The following is a 16,667-nucleotide window of genomic DNA, read 5'->3' as shown; positions in this document are numbered from 1 at the left end:
TTGGCGAGGGCGGCCGGGGAGCGAATGCGACCGAGTTAATGTGAATGTCAGTTTGCTGTAAACACATCCAGACTGTGTATTCTACAGAAATATATGGTTGAGTTTTGAGGTTTTGTCTAATGTTGGCGTTTATTTTTCACGGAATGGAAGGTTTGACAAAATGAAATACGAGATACGTGTGAGAAATCTGGTTGTGATGTCACCTGATGAGGAATAGAACTTATTTTTATTGACCTTTACTGTGTTAAATTTGTAAGCACGCAACAACATATCAAAATTTAAATGCCTGCACCTAACGTTAACAGTTTGTGTAGGAGTCAAAAATAAAAAGAAAGAGGCTTATATGTTTAGTCACTTGTTCTGCCCACCGAGTAGAATAAACTGACTGAGGATGCCTTATTGAATTAGGAGACAATCTGGTTTGGAACAGCTGAAAATAAGAAATAATAACATCTTAGACACTGGATTGACAGTTGAACATAGGACACAGTTTTCCATCTGAGAATTGGAGACTAGTTATAATTTGGGGTTTTGATTTCTCCTTCATGTCCTACCAAGCGAGTGCTGACTGGAGATGAACCATCACCAGTCTGTGTGATGAATGGACTTGGAGCTCGGACGCCGGCGCTGCCGTGATCGATGGGGTGTCGCTGTAAACCTCATCCCTAAAGACCAGCAGAGACACATTCTGATTAGCACTTAATCTTACTTCCATCCACCCGGGCTTCAGGAGAATAAGTGCCGTTTGGCAGCGCCAGCATACCTCTTTAAAGACTGTCTCCCAACGCTCCAGCAAAAGAAATGAAAAAGATGAGTCCAAGGCAGCCACTGACATCCGCTGACTGATTTTCACATGATTACAAACTGATGCTTGCACTGGGCCCACTTAGCACTCACTTTTTGTCTGGGTGAATCTGTTCAGGGAAATCTAATATGCCGATCTATGGCCAGTAATGCAGGCATGCTCTGCTCTGTCTCTCAGGCTTTGTCCAGCTTGCTGCACGGTGTTTTATTAAGCGTTGTGGTAGGTCGCTCAGTATGAGCACCGCTGCTACCCGGACCCTGCTTGTGATATTTAAGACTTGGCTAAGATCAAGTGAAGTGTCTCTCGTTTGGATTCGCCCAAGGACATTTTCCTGTAAACGGGACGCTAAGGAGTTTACACTGAAAGTCACTTATTGTGGAATGGACTGTCTTTTTACTGGCTCCTTTGTCTTACGCAGGCAACTCGAGCCCCGGCCAGAGCCGCTGTGGTTTTGGGGGCTTTCATCGGCTGTCTCAACACAATCGTTTAGGAGGCCAGCTCTGACCAGAATTAATGCAATATTCACATTCATAACCAATCAGCTTTCGAACATTGAGAGGGGAACCAGAGTTTGCATGAATGACAAATTGCTGAATTGGGCATATTTACTATGATTTACAGGATATCCTGCTGATATATCTATTATGGGTGTTTTGGTTTATTCTTGTTCTTGGGTTGTATTCTGCGGGTCAGCCCCCCCACAGTTGAGTCTACTGCTTTTAGTTCACCCTGTCCTCGTCACCGGGTGAAGTCGGGGTCATCCGCTGACGTGTAGTGATTAAACGATCTGAAAAGATTCTTCTCCGCTGTTGCTAGTACGGGATAAACAACCATTTGTATCACTACCGATGGTGCATCTTAAAGTCAGGTTGTAGGAAACAGCGGCACTGATCTCACATTTAAACAACATTCGCTACCCCTCACGCACACACTGATCCAATCCAATGGTAGATTCAATTCCAACTCCAAAAAAGGGGAATCAAGACTTGTTTTTGTTTTGATATTCATCACTGATGATGTTGGTTTTTCTGTTAAAGCCTTCCTTGTTGTGAAATGTGTCATACTTTCAAATTCATGCATCCCATCTTATGTGTCATATTCTGTCCTCTGTTTTCATCCTGCAGCTAGCTATGGCGCGTACCCTATCTGCAAAGGCTGCTCGGTGTGCTCCAGGGACAACGGCTGCGTAAACTGCCAACCCAAACTCTTCCTGTTTCTGCGGAGGGAGCGGATGAGGCAGTACGGGGAGTGTCTTCACGACTGTCCGGCCGGATACTACGGCATGCGCAGCCCGGAACTCAACATGTGCTCCAGTAAGACCCCCACACTCCACCTTTTCCCCCTCCTCTTTAAACTGCTCCACCGCCGGCCACACATGTGCGCACGCCGGGCCTCTCGAGTTCCCACGGCGCATGATTTACCGTCAGTCGTCCAGAGGAGACACACATACCTCGCAATTCAAACGGCTCGTCTGTTCGCACAGGTGGATGTTAGCACAGAAGCCTCGTCTTAGCGGCGTCTCCCTCCGGGTTTGAAGATGAACCCGGTCAGGATGAGCGGCGTTTTTCATTTCTCCTTAAACACTCCCTATGCACCTGTCAAAGTGCCAAACACCCCGTTGTCATGGCGATGTCTGAAGCTATGAAAACACGGGCGTAAATGCAACCAAGATGGCCAAAGCAAATCTAAATCCATTAAGAGCAACGCTGTTCTTTCGAGGTGTCATTCAATATCTTCTACAGAGGTTATTATATATGAGAATCTGGGCATGAAACTGACTTGTTTTGTCGACTGTCTGCAAGAGTTTTAGACTGAGGCTTTCACTAGACAGTGTAATTTCTTGGCAGCCAACGGTTTTCGTTTTTATTTTTTTTTATTTTTTGCCTTTGAACAGAAAGCCAGCCACAACTGAGGTGTCCAGATGCTCCACCAACAACTGCACATTGACTTATGTTCGATCAGGAAAAACAAAGCAACGAGAACACGACTGACCCTGTAAATTAGCAGCACATTTACGAGGAATGCAAATCGGATGGAATTCTGATGGAATTAGTTGTTAAACGTATGACTCATAGGGATTGTGCTTTATTTTCATACACCATAACTTGAGACAGACCACACACTCGAAGTTATGTTTTACTATTAAGAAATAAAAAAATCCAAACAATAACAGCGAAAAATCAAAATGTTCTCATGATTCTTGTTAAAGAATAACACCAAAATCCAATTAATGAAACGTCTCCCTCTTCTCCTCCCCGTGTAGCACTCCGATCTCATAACCTTAGTTTAACATGGAATATGCTCTGAGAGAGAGAGAAAGAGAAAGGGAGGGAGAGCCTTTATAGGTTTACGCGGAGCCCGAGGTGTTGGCTGAGTGTTTCATATGAAAACAGAGAGGAACTTGAACCCTTTTGGTTCCGTGAGCCAAACTCCTGACAGACGCACTAAAATGAAGCCCCAGAGGAGGGTGTCCGGACATTTAGGCCCAATAATAGGAACATGTAGCAACCGCAGGAGTAGAAAGACCTACATTCTGCTTACCCAACCTAGATGCAAATGTATCCTCTGGCTCCGTTTGATTATGAAAATGAAAAGCACATCCAAGCTGAACCAGCCAACTTTGTATGTTAATATGCTAGATGGCCCGTTGTGTTGATATCGTTCTCCTCTGTGAGTGTTCAGATGGAGAAACTGCCAAGCGTTGGCTTTGACGCAGGCTGGAGGTATAACCCTTCCCCCTGCCAAAGCAGCTTCATTACATCCGGCATGGCGCATTGTTAGCTAACATTAGCAACCTGTCAGTCTATTGTTATGCTGCTACAAGGGAAGTTGTGTACAAAAATTGCTCGGCCTTCAAGTCATGACACCAGCCATAATGCCACCTAGAGTATAGGACACAGAAGCTCAAAGGGTGTAAATATAGAGATGTTGCAACACTATGACTATAGACATTTTTTTTAGCATTTTAGCTACGCTTGCCGAAAATACCGTTGGTGACAAAAAGTAGGCGGATACCAAGTTAAACTTTTCTCAACTCTGAGGCAGCATCCAGTGGGAGCGGCCATAGACACTATAAAGATGGATGGCGGAACTTCTCCTCAAAAGTGAAGCCAAAGGAAGGCAGAAGTGTGGTCGGGTCATCGATATCCGTATGCATGTGGCTTCACTCTTGGACCGTACGGCGCAGACTCCAAAGTCGCAAGATGGCGCTGTCCGTATCCCCGAGGAAATAGCATCAGTTTGGCCAATGCGAGGAAGTGGCAACGCTTTGTCCATATTTATACAGTCTGTGGGAGCGACTGATACAGATTATTGACATCGTATTTAAACGAAGAGTTCTCTAGGAACCCCCCATCTAACCGCTAAATTCGCCATGCTGATAGCAGGCTTGGAGAGTTGGGTGAACCAAGATGGAGTGACAAGAGGCAACTGGATACCTAGAACGTCTACCAGGAACTGTCAGCCGAAGCGAGCAAATCGCTTTATATGTGGTCAGAGCTTAACTGTTTAGCAAGCTAATGACTAGGAAAACTTAAAAATGAGAAGGCATAATGGAAAGGTGAGGCTAATGGGAAGATCAACATTTTCTTAGGCTCATTAGCCCCTAAAATAACAAGAAAGCTCCATCTGACTAAATTGTAACGTATTAACTTACCGATCACCTTGGACCGTACCAACAATTTCCACTTACGAGGTTGTGTGTACCCAATTTTAAGGCAGCATATGTTCATGAATCACCTGCTTTTGGTGATTTATGATTCATGATTAAAAACTGATTAAAGGTCAGTCTATAACATTTACCGTGATGGGGTGTTCTTTAATGTTTCTCCGCATGATTTGAGTTTTGCAGAAAATTCTGCTGCAATTTAAGACATTAAGACGATGAAACACTTCAAGCAAACTGCTGGTATCAATTGGATACCCCCAAAAACAAAACTCCCGTTCTCTGCATGCTCACATACACCCGCAATATGCACGTTTGTCAAATCTCCCCCACATTAGAGGCAAAGTCCTAAAGGCTCCACAGTCATTTTACCCTATTTTCATAACTCAGAGAAAATTGGAGGAGAAAGACATCTTGTTCGCTGGTAAAAAGTAAAAAAAAAAAAAAGGAGTTTTTAAAAAACGTTTTACTTTAACCCCTCTATCCTAACCGCTGTATCCCCACGCCGGGTGAGTTTTGACTTTAACAGATCCTGATGTGCGGCAAGTTAATCTGAGTCCCTCTCCCTCTGCAAACTGCTCATAGAACAACATCTTGTATTGTCACGTAGCATCAGATCTCAGAGCGAGGCCTACTTTGATGTGATCACTGCTCCAGTCATGGCTCTCTAATCCAGTTTCCCATTTGACCCTCATTCTCAGCTGCGCTCCGCGTGTCATTTTCGCTAAACAGTTCATGTTCAACCTCCCTAAACGGATATTTTATTGGGTTGGAAGGCCAGTATTTGCGAGCGGATGAAAGCAAATGGCACCCAGAGGCACGGTGGACAAATGACGGTGAGGGGATCTCTACCGCTGTGGTCAGAGCTGCTGTGTGCTCTTGGTTTTCAAAGGGGCCTGGAACATGGCATTACGTCTCTGTTATCATGAGCTTTTTAAACACAGCCTCTGAAATCACTTAAGGAGCAGCTGCTTATTATTACACCAGAGTTTGTCTGTGTGATCTTATCTCATTCAAGAATTTTTTTGTGGAGAGTCTCGGTAAAGGAAAACAAGAGCTAGCCAGGCTTATGCAGCCAGCCGCTCGCAGGCTGGATACTCACTTTCAGTTTTTCTGAAGGAGCTCTGGAGGAGCCACAGTTATGCATGTGACACAGATAACTACGGGTGTAGAGAAATAATGAATACAGTTGGTAATTAATCCAAGGCCAGTACAATAATGTTAAATGTTCCTCTATGTAGCCTTTAAATTTAAACCTTAATTTGGGGTGACAGGTATACTTTCTCTGCTGCCATGGGTCAAGCTCCCAGTCATAAATCTAGAGGTTTATGGTTTTTAGTTAAGGATTTCCTAACCACTGGTTTTGATCTCTGCGAGGGTAGACCGACTCATTTGGGAGAAGAGGAGCAGGTTCAGGTAACAGCTTAGAAAAGACCAAAACAGTCCAGTGTAGCCAAATCGGGCCTCTTAATTTATCCTCTTTACCCCACACGTCCGCTGCTTTCTCCGAGCAACTTGAGAAACCGCACCTCACATGATGAATTTTAAATATAACACTCACTCGAGTTGGACTCTAATATGTAGACTTAGAAACAGTGGGAACTGCACGCAACATAACATATTTGGAAGCCCATTTGCAGCTATACTTCAGCTGAGTACCAAAGAGCCTGGAGACATGAGGGCCAGAGATGTACGGGGCTGGTTCGTTTGCAAATCTTTGGTTGCATAATATCGTCCTGCACGACCATATATTATGTTCCTCGGCCTCTGCTTCGCTGGAACTCCTTTCAGCGGCTAATGGACGGGTTGATATGAGCCATAAACCATGTGCAGTTACTCCAGTGTTACCCACAGTGGTTCTTATCAGCCGCCCAGAAGAGGCCCCACACCAGTGTCTGTGGGTGTCAGCCCGCCGCTCTGCGGGGAAGATTTGTAGCAACGGTCACACAGTGCATTGCTTTATGTACGGCCAAATCTGCGTGAATGCGGTGCAGTCATGCTCTTGCCTAAGTCACTTTTCATAATACTTCACTTTTAACGTACATTCCTAAGCCCAAGCATATTCTGTCATTTTATATATCACAAGCGAGCTCTCTGCCTGAAAGAATTATGAGCTGAAAGGCAACTATCAGAGTTGTCTTCTATGAGAGGCAAAGTGTTGAGAGGGTCAGCGTGAGAGCAAGGCTGCATTCATGACTTTCTTGCCTCGGGGTGTTTTTTTCGGGACCCCCCACTGCTGTACGTGCATACAGATGCTCTAGCCACTAACCCTGCTGCCTTACCCCACTGCAGAGGGTTTAAAGTCCCTAGCTGCGTTTGCTGCCAACCAACAACCAGTCTACTCAAGGCCCTATATCCAGTCTAATATGCCACTGGAGGGTCATCTGTCTGAGGTTAGTTTTTTTATAACTGAAATTATTTCATCCAGCTGTTGTAGTACCTTTTCATATTGAATTGGAGCTCGTAGTAGTAGCTTATTGGACGTAAAGCCCACAAGATCATTTTAGTTTAGTACAAGTGGGTTGGATGTAGCTAACCAAGGGTTGGATACCAAGAGCGTGTTCAGGATCCCTCACAGGTTTTGCAACCTTTGCTACAGCACTGGCATCTCTCTCTCTCTCTTTCTCTCTCTCGTTCAAGCTCCCCCTTTCTCGCTCTAATTCTAAGCTTGTGGGTATTTCCATTGCACAGTCTAACCAACAAAAAGACCAGTTGCTTTTGGCCTTTGAGCTTTACCGAGGGACATTTAATCATCACAGCTTTACTAACCGCACTTTCAGATTTGCCAGACAATACAACGGTCCCACCAAACCGAGCGCTGCTCTCAGAACGTTGCAGCCGGGTGCGGAGTTGAGCTGGATTGTGCAAGCCGCGGTGTGACCGGAAGGGCTGTCTGTGTCTCGACCACCGTCTGTCTTTGAGCTGTCTTTGTGAACGCCGGAGCTGCCTGAACAGATACAGGAGCGGAACCCGGTATATCACAGACTGTGTTTCCTGGAGTGGAGAAGCGGGGAGGAGGACCGCTGACACATCTGCCATCCCTGATTTCTCTCGGGGAGATGCTGATTGACGGGAACACCACCTCTTCTTCACCTAGCTCCACGCCAGCGTGTGGAGGAGCACCCATGTGGAAAAAACAGCACGGAGAGAGCTGGGAGGAACATGGCAGCTCTGGCCTTTGCCATGATCTCCTGCCATCCGCAGCCCCACATGACATGGTTGGGTGGCAGCGAGCAAGCCAGAGCTTCCATGTCAGCCAAACCTGGGGCCTAGAGTAGGTCAGAGCTGTTCGACTTAGCTTGGAGACGAAGGATGGAAAAATAAGGCTTGTTTTCCCCCTTCACACTGCCAGGCCTTTTTACAACATGGACACTCCTGCTGTGCAGCATTGAGTTTGGTTAGGTTTGTGGAGGAGGCTGAGGCTCTCTTGGTAGACCGATGAGTGGTCTGACAACCATCCTCCAGCCCCGATAACGTAAAAGACCCGGTGAGGAACACAAAAGATTCATCAGTCTTCCCCGAAATGATTTAGCACTCTTTCGTTACACAGCTAGCATTCATGTCAATAAATGGAGTGAATACACATGGCGCTGTCAGCTTGTGGACGGATAGCAGTTGACTGAAGCTGACATGAGGCTTTGAGTATTCGTGATAAAATCAGCGGGTTCCCTGTCCAGACCACAGCCGAGGGACCGGCTTCTGCCAAGCATGCGCTATTAGATCACGAGCGACACTTGGTGACTCATCTCTCAACTTCAAATGCACTTGACATGCAAACCACATAATATTCAAGAGCAAAATCAAACAAGAAAAAAAATTGTACAGAAACGCGTTTAACGGTGGAACCGGTGCAACACTGACGACATCTCTTTGCCTCGAGCACCATCGGCCTTTTTTTTTTTTTTTTACAGACAGCTTTCGCCGTCCCCCCCACCCTCCACACCCCACCCCGTGCTCATGATATAACTCACAGCCAGAACCAGACTGGGAGATAATGATGATAATACGTTTAAGTCGCAGGAACACCGGGCCTTCAGTGGGATCCGATGACCTCATTATTTCTCATTAGTCTCCCTGAGGCACCTAGATGGTGACTTTAAAGGTGGTCCAGAGGTTAATCCCACACGGAGAATGAACCCACTCCCCTGTATCTGTTTCTGGAGCTGCCGGACAAGCTGCCTCACTTCTGACTTGGCCAGCGGTCAGCGTAGGAGCTCCTCCGGTGTCATAGATAGCCCCCACTGTCCCAGATAGCCTTTTGGCTGATAGCTGGACAGAGGGATGAATGTCTGTCATAGTGATCCCTTCCTACCCTCCTCGCTCTCTGATGACCTCTGACCCCGCAGCTTTCCCTCCCTGCATTCTAACTCCCATGGAGCCGCATTGATGTGTCATCCACCTCATCCATCTCGCGGAGTGACATTATTACTTATCTTCTATTTACAACACGATTTCCTGGCATTCGTGCCGTTTACCGGACCGCGTCTGAAACTGAAACCAACGGTGATGTTTTAATCAAAAAGCTTGTCAGGCGCTACTGTTTCTGCAAGGATACAACATTCAGCACATCTGTGTTGCTCATATTTACTCTCAATAACCGAGGATTGCACAACAACCCCGGCGCTTGAGAGTACTGCCAGATGTTCTTGCTCCCTCTGTTGCTCTTTTATTTTTTGTTTGGGAGCTAAAAGTCTCTCAGGTGATGACAGGTCTGGGAAGTGTGAAGGGTAAAAGACAGCTTTGCGCTTTCCAATTAGCGTTGTGATTTATTGGCTCGCTCCCTGTATTGGGCTTGTTTTGTATCAAACCCAAGGACTGGATTCTGTTTCATCCAAACGCATTAGACTCAGACATTCTGCAGCAAAACATAACAAAACAATGTCAGATGACTGAAACGTTAACGCAAAAATGATGTGTGAACTCGGGAAATTGCAAAAGAGACCAGCGATTTACGGTCACTGTACCTGCACTGTTTTTGAGAAAGCGCTATTGTAGAATGGGTCTATCTCTGGCCGTATCTTATTGGTATGTGTGTGTTTGTGCATATGTGTGTGCGAGTCTCCATGGTTTGTTTAGACTGGTCGGGAAAGCGTGAGACCAGAGTGAGTGGGCAGAGGCCATACTTTAGGGTTCAAAGTAAAGCGGGGAGGGACCCCCTCGTTTTGGAGGAATGTCGAGGAGGAGGCCTGATGGTTAGCTGGAGATGGTGTAATTAAGGGGTGTGATTGTGAGAACCTTCCCTTCCCCGGGCCCTGCAAGGGTCACAGATAAAAGAGCAGCCCTCAGCCCTCGTCGCTCTCACATGTGGAAAATCACAGTAACTCAGTTAACACGACAGGAGAAGCGCACGCGCTAATGCATGGTTGCATCCACGTCCAAGACACAATCAGAGGAGCAGATGACTCCGTACCTGGGAAGCCCCCCTGCGAGTGGTGAGAAGGCGGTGGCTGCAGGTTACAGACTGCGGTTCCCTGACACTTGGAGCTTATTGGGCAATATAGCCACATAGAGTTTCTGAGGAGCAGCATAAATTAGACATCTCCAGGAGGCTCCTTCTAATCATGTGGGCCTGTACGTCGCCCTGTTGGTGTGGTTGTTGTAATTTGGCCCTGCCTGACGTGCTATTTGCAGAGAGCTTGATGACACATTGCCGTGCCTTTCTTCGCGAGCGCGGCGCTGTGTGTCATGCGCAGTGGCAGGGTGTGGCGTGGGAGGATAAGTGCGCTGTTGCGTTTGCTGACTAAAGCATTCAGCATTTATTTGGCAGTGTGTCGGAAAATGTTGTCGTCGTCTCCCTCCTGTCGTCCCCTCGTCGACCCGCCTTCCCGTTTTTTAATATCGTAGCCCAGGATCCACACAGCGGGCCAGCTTTGTGATCGTCAGACATCATAACCACTGACTTCACTGACTGACAAAACCTGACTTCCTGATAATCTTCTGTTACAGAAACAGAGCGGTGCGGAGTGATAAGATAGCACATTAGGGACAATCCAGTGGGGTGTATTCTTTCTGCTGCGGCATGGTATTGGTTTAAAAAACGTGCGAGCTTGTGAGTTTGTTGAAAGAGGTCTGCATGACATAATTCCTCACTGTCCTCCGCTGTTGCCTTTTCACACTGTTCATTTGCTCTCTCCGAACAAGAACAGGAAGATGAAAAATAATTGAAGTCAGGCAAAACAAGTTTTCTGAAAATGCACTTGAGCCCCGGAGAGAAATGATTCACAGGGCAGCGTTGGCTTTTTTTGCGGGAGAGACGGTATAATCCCTTCAAGAGCCCCCCTCCACAAACCCCTCGGCTCTCGATCAACTCCAGATGAGAGGGTTGCTCAGACCCTGATGACTTTCCTCTTTCTCTGCTTCTTCCTCCAGGGTGCAGGATAGAGAACTGCGAGTCCTGCTTCAGTAAAGACTTCTGCACCAAGTGCAAGTCGGGTTTTTATCTACACAAAGGGCGCTGCTTTGACAAGTGCCCCGAGGGCTTTGCCCCGCTGGAAGACACCATGGAGTGTGGAGGTATGTGAAACAAAACTGATCTGTAAAAGAAAAAGAAGTGCATTAACCACCTTGTCTTTTGCACCTTTCCTTACCTGTAGACACAAATATTTAACCTTTCAATTGGGCTGCTTGTTTTTGAATTCAACTGAGACCACACACACAGAAATTATAGCATCCCAGTAAAGCTCCTTCACCCCGCATTAACGCTTGACCCGGGGTCTCCGAGTCGCCTCTAAAAACGGCGCTCCGCTGTGGTTTCACTGCACATCACTTTTTCTCGCGTCTCTCTCTGCAGAGGGCTGCGAGGTGGGTCAGTGGAGCGAATGGGGAACCTGCACCAGGAGAAACAAAACCTGCGGCTATAAGTGGGGTCTGGAGACCCGGACGCGGCACATCGTAAAGAAACCACCCAAGGACACAATACCCTGTCCCACCATCGCCGAGTCCAGGATGTGCAAAATGGCCATGAGGCACTGCAGGACAGGTAAGGATGTTATATACAGCCACGTGTTGAGGTGTGTGAGAAAGACCTTCCTTGTATCAGTCAGTCCCAACTTCCATCCACATACACTTTAAAGTTTACACTGCTCTGGTGAATATTAAAGAAAACAGCCCACTTATCCCTAAGGAGGACTCTTTCCTTTCCCCCTCTCAGAATTCCACCTGTCTCATGTAACCCTCATACCTCATGCTCAGCCTTGTTTTTTTTTCACCGTCTGTGTTTTTGAGGTGCACAGTGGCGCTTCCTCGCATGAAATATCAGTATTTTTCCATGGCGGCCCCCGTTCTAGCCAGCTCTATTTCTTTCTGAGGTACATTTCCCACCCCTCTCTTCCATCTCCCCTCCGTCTCCTCAGTGCAGCTCTTCAAAGCACGAACTGCAGGTTTCCTCAATGGCCGTCTCTGTTTCCTCCCGTCAACTTGAGAGATATTTGCGGTGAGCACAGCATGTATGTCAGGCCATTAAATGAGAAGTCAAATCTGGAATTTCTCTGTGTGCGAATGCAGCTAAGGGAAATATTTTTTTCTTCAAAGAGTAAACCGTTTCTCCCAGACGGTCCAAACACACCATTTGGGGTGATGGCCTCAGTTTAGGAGTGCTTTTAAAATAAATGTCTTTTGCCGTGATGTACTTTAACATCTCTCATAAACTTTGGATTAGGATAGGCCAAGTGTAAATATTTAATTCACCAAATAAGGAAGCAATTACAGTGGCAGATATCATTCAGTCTGTCGAAAAAAGAAAAACATTGTTCAACAGAAAGAGGAAAATATTCTAACCTCGCGGATTTTTCTCCATTTTTGGCTTGGAGACTTGAATGGGAGGATCACTTAGTGAAGTGGTGAAAGAGTAAATAAACTTGAAACAAACCCTGATAGTTTCTCGTATTTCAGCACCGCCGCGGCAGTCCCTGCTGTCTGGGTTGGAAACTGTGATTCCATGGCACATATAGTTCCTAAAGCCCTGTCCTATTTGTGGGGGAAGTTCTCCCCCAACCCCCGCCTCACACCCCGTCATGACTTTACTGGGCCTGCTTGACCTTTTCAGAGAAACTTTATGACCTTCTTTAATTAAAATTGGGCACGGTTGCATATGGTTACTGTTGCCAGTTATGTCAAGCATGAAGTTACTAATGGGATGTTGTTGTTAAGTAAAAAGTGAGTGCGTAGCAGAGGCGTACTTTTTTTTTTGTCCTCTAGAAACCAACAGCAGACGCTCCATGTCCGTCTTACTTAAAACTACTGTTCCCCGGTGATGTGGTCATTGTAAACCTCTCAGTGCAGTTCCTTATGCAGCGACTGAGTTACGCCTCTGGTGGTTACAAAGCGCGTGTTAAAGTGTCACTTTGTGTGCATCTTAGGACTCTCCGGGCTCGTGAAGTGCTGCGGTGGCTCGTTTAATAAAGGCAAATTTCAGACTTAGGCATGTGTTGTTAATTCCCCACTGCTAGTGAAAAATCCCCACTTGGCAAAAGCCTGTGAAATGCAACACTCCACAGTTCAAATAAATACGATGTAAAAATGTGAGCCGCTGAAGTTGAACGGGAGGGGAAACACTCCGCACATCCAGCCCCGTCGCATGGGAGCTCGACCGATAGACATTGTAAAATAATCACTTCCCCTGAGTGATAATAAAGGGGAGGGGAGGCCACCCTCTGAAATGCAGGTGATCAGGAAGTGGTCAAAGCCTGGGGAAGAGAGTCAAGGAAAGGCTGCAGTGTAGTTCATTATGAAATACCTAGCTATACCTGACTTTTAAACTTATACAAAAGGCAATGACTTTGAAATTATAAATCTACAAAGTGTGTATAATGACCATATAGGATTCAAGATGGTCTAAAAATGCACATTTACATCAGCTCTTCTCACAGGACACCAGACACCAGTGTTTAGGACAGGCATGGGGTTGTATAACCACGGACTGTGAAGATGCTGTGGATTATATGGAGACAGGAAATAAGAAAAAGCATAATGTATCTATGCCCTATTTATGGTGGTGCTTATCTGATCACCCTGGCTTGCATTTCGACATATCTACGTATTTAAATTACACTGGACGTCATCGATCCCCGTCTGCCGCGGTGCACAAGGACGACACGGATGATTCTTTTTTTATTCTTCCGCCTGAAAACATTTAATCCCATGTCCACCAATCCGGCAAGTAAATGACATTGACCATCTTGTGACAATACAATGTTCTGCAGGGAAACTTTTGGACCTGGACCAGACCAGGCACCCCCACCCCAACAACAGTTTAGGAACAACTCATGAAAAACAGCACAAGGTGTTGACCTGGCCTCCAAATTCACTAGATCCCAAACTGATCATGTATCTGTGGGATGTACTGGAACAAGCCTGAACAAGCCTGTTTCACAGAGGCGCCTCCCCTCAACCCATAGGAACCAAAGCCCCCCACTAACAACATTCTGTTGCCAGACACCACAGGACTCCCTCAGAAGGCCCATATCCATTCTCCGATGAGTCAGAACTCTTTTGGAGGAGCAAGGGAGACAGATAATGTCAAGGGGCGAGGCGTTTTCACAGCAGACACGACCATGTCTGATGTGTTCAGTGCAAGTTGTCGATCAGCGCGGATTTGCGCTGCTGGGATTCAAGTGCCGTTCTCTGACGGCGTTTGCCAAAACAGCCGTGTCCTGATAACACACTCTGTCCTGAAAATAAGGTGAAAGATTCTGGGTAGCGCACAAACAGACAAAGTATTTAGTAGTGAGCGCTGGCTTACGGGCTATTTTCATAACTTTGGGCTCACAGCTGGAGTGTTTATTCTGTATTAAAGCACTCAAGCTAAGTTGCTCGTATGAAGCCATGTTGAATTAACTAACAAGCTTTTAATGACGTCAAAAAAATCACATCCAGCACAAAGCGTTTGCACAGTATGGAAACGGTGCTAGACAATATCTAGAAGAACAAGGATATCTCGCCTTGTTGATGTTGGCTGGCTTTTGTGCTCGCCGTTTGCATTGTACCCCTGAGATGGCAAAATGCTCTTCTATCCTTTGTATCCCTGGAGTGGAGCTCTGAACAGGCTAGAAACAATAAAGAGAATTTATTAATAGCTGCCCCGGCACTATCAGCATTGATAGACTGGGTCCGTCTCCTGAGCTGATGGGAAGAGAGGAGAGGATAGGTGAGCAGAGCGATGACACCGCAGAGCCCGGCTGTTAAGTATTGACGCCCTTAAGGAATTCCCCGCAGAGATTTCCCTGCAACCCCTGTCATCGGATTCACCGTTTTACAAACAGATGTGCGTGATACATTGCGGTTGTTTTTTTCTTCCGCCTCTCTATCCGTCTGTAGATTTTCCTCACTTTCCCTCTTCTCCATCCACTCTACAATGCAGTGGTCTTTGAACAACAGCTGCTCCTGCAGTGTTGGTGTCATTACATGTTGAGTAAACAACTTAAAGTGTTAAAGCCACTCCCACTCTCAATGTAATCCCCGATTTGGGATTTAAGAGGGAGTAAAGTCCGACACAAATGCTCTATTGCAACTTCGGGCTAATTTCCAACAGTTTCGACAAATCGGCTTTCGAATTCTCAGACGGAACACAAGTCTTAATGCTATAAAGCAGGAGTGACATTTGTGTAGGTCTGCCTGCAAGATTTGTAGATAAAAGTAGATCTCTTTTAAGGGGCATTTGTTGCGTAGGAGGTAGCCAAGCCCAAAGTTAACCCAAACAAGAACAGAAGTTTTACAATTTGATGTTATGGAATAGTAAAAATTTATAGCTTAGCAAATTTTGGAACTGATAACCGAAGCACATTTAAGACTTGGCTCTAAAAGAACGGTCCAGTTCAATTTACGCTCAGAATGACTGCTACTCTGAGCCCATGAAGACTCACAGACACTCTGATTACCTCATGGAAAGAAAAAGAGGGAAAGCAGAGAGAGACGGAGAGGGAAAGAACATATAATGATTAGCTTTGACCATTGGATTATGTACCTGTACTTGGGAGAGCTGCAAGCCTTTGTGGGAGTATTGATCTCCCGTGTGTAACCAGAGAAACCCTTTCTGCTGTAGGGCTCAACCGAGGCCAAGCCCTCCATCCCATCAGTCATTCGAGCGCTCGGCTCCAGCCACCGCTAATACTGTCTGTCATAACTTCTCCGTGCAGTTTGTGTTTGTACTGTAACTGTGATAACTACTTCTTCTACACATGCTGCTCAGTCTATTACCACTGCCATTAGTCTGAACCTTGAACGTTTTGCTGCTCATTCTGCGGCAGCGGTGTAGAAGAGGATAAACCCACCTAGACTCAGTCTACCACCTCATCACTCCTCCGCTGTGTGACGTCTAAAGGCCTCCTAAACGTTTTTGTCTGTATTTAAGACCATTGGACTTGACAGAGAGGCGGGCAGTTGTTTAAATTACCACACAAGCACCTACAGTCTGGTGCAGCGAACCAAAATGAACCCAGATCTGCCCGGATCGACCAGACCCCAGGAGGGTTTGGTTGACTGGTGGGATTTATGCCAGGTTCTGTCTGAAGCCAGTCTGGTTCTGCGGTGAACCCACAGTGCTGTGGACCTCCTAGTCCTCCCCGTCTGCGGACCATCTGCTCCGAAAGTCTCTGCTCCTGTAAAACGATGCACAGAACAACGGAGAGTGCCTCAAATCCGCTCTGGAGGAAGCTTAACCGCTTTGTCTGTGGTGCATGCTGCTTGCAATACCAAACAATTCCGGTTTCTGGCAGTCCTTTCGTACGGGCAAGCACTTAATACGCATGCACGCGTATGAGCCTGCGACACACAATTTTGGTGTTTATACTCACCAAGCCAAGAGGGTTAAGTTCTGGCAAAAGATGCCACTCACTTCTGAGCATTTTAGTTACGCACTCAGCATGATCACATCTGAGTCTGGTCCGTGTTTGGCTTGGAAAACCTTACATCCAAACACATATCTGCATGTATTTTTGTCAGATGTAGCTTACCACCATCAGGCCAGCTTCTTTCTAAAACAGATGCACGCTTTCAACTTGAGCCTAATTGATGGAGCGTGTTCTTCGTGTCTCAGCAGAAAAGCTCACGGTGCAGTTGGTCCAAGCCAAACAACAGTGGAGCTCTTCTCGAGCCACCACTCTGAACTCAACCCAAAGCAGTTGAGAACAGAGGTTTGCACTTCTGTTGCTTCATGCACTTATCTCATTATTCCAATTAATGTTCGCCGGGTGTGCGCCACAG

The 16,667-nt window shown here is 46.4% G+C and overlaps 1 protein-coding gene across 2 annotated transcripts in view; it reads left to right on the top strand.

The window, feature by feature from the left end:
- The window catches only part of rspo2 (R-spondin 2), a gene marked incomplete at its 5' end in the record, with an annotated part of 53,910 nt that overhangs the window by 20,495 nt on the left and 16,748 nt on the right, over window positions 1–16,667 (top strand). Inside the window, 3 exons of one of the 2 annotated variants that reach the window (XM_084557565.1) lie at window positions 1,930–2,118; window positions 10,839–10,982; window positions 11,260–11,448. In XM_084557565.1, the coding sequence (XP_084413691.1) occupies window positions 1,930–2,118; window positions 10,839–10,982; window positions 11,260–11,448 (522 nt within the window). Of the gene's footprint in view, window positions 1–1,929; window positions 2,119–10,838; window positions 10,983–11,259; window positions 11,482–16,667 lie in introns of both variants that reach the window. The other variant, XM_084557564.1, reaches the window with a different exon arrangement.

This window comes from Chelon labrosus, assembly GCF_963514085.1.
Source record: "Chelon labrosus genome assembly, chromosome: 12".
Classification (NCBI taxonomy): domain Eukaryota; kingdom Metazoa; phylum Chordata; class Actinopteri; order Mugiliformes; family Mugilidae; genus Chelon; species Chelon labrosus.
The sequence above is the reverse complement of the archived record's forward strand: the minus strand, read 5'-3'. Positions and strand labels throughout refer to the sequence as shown.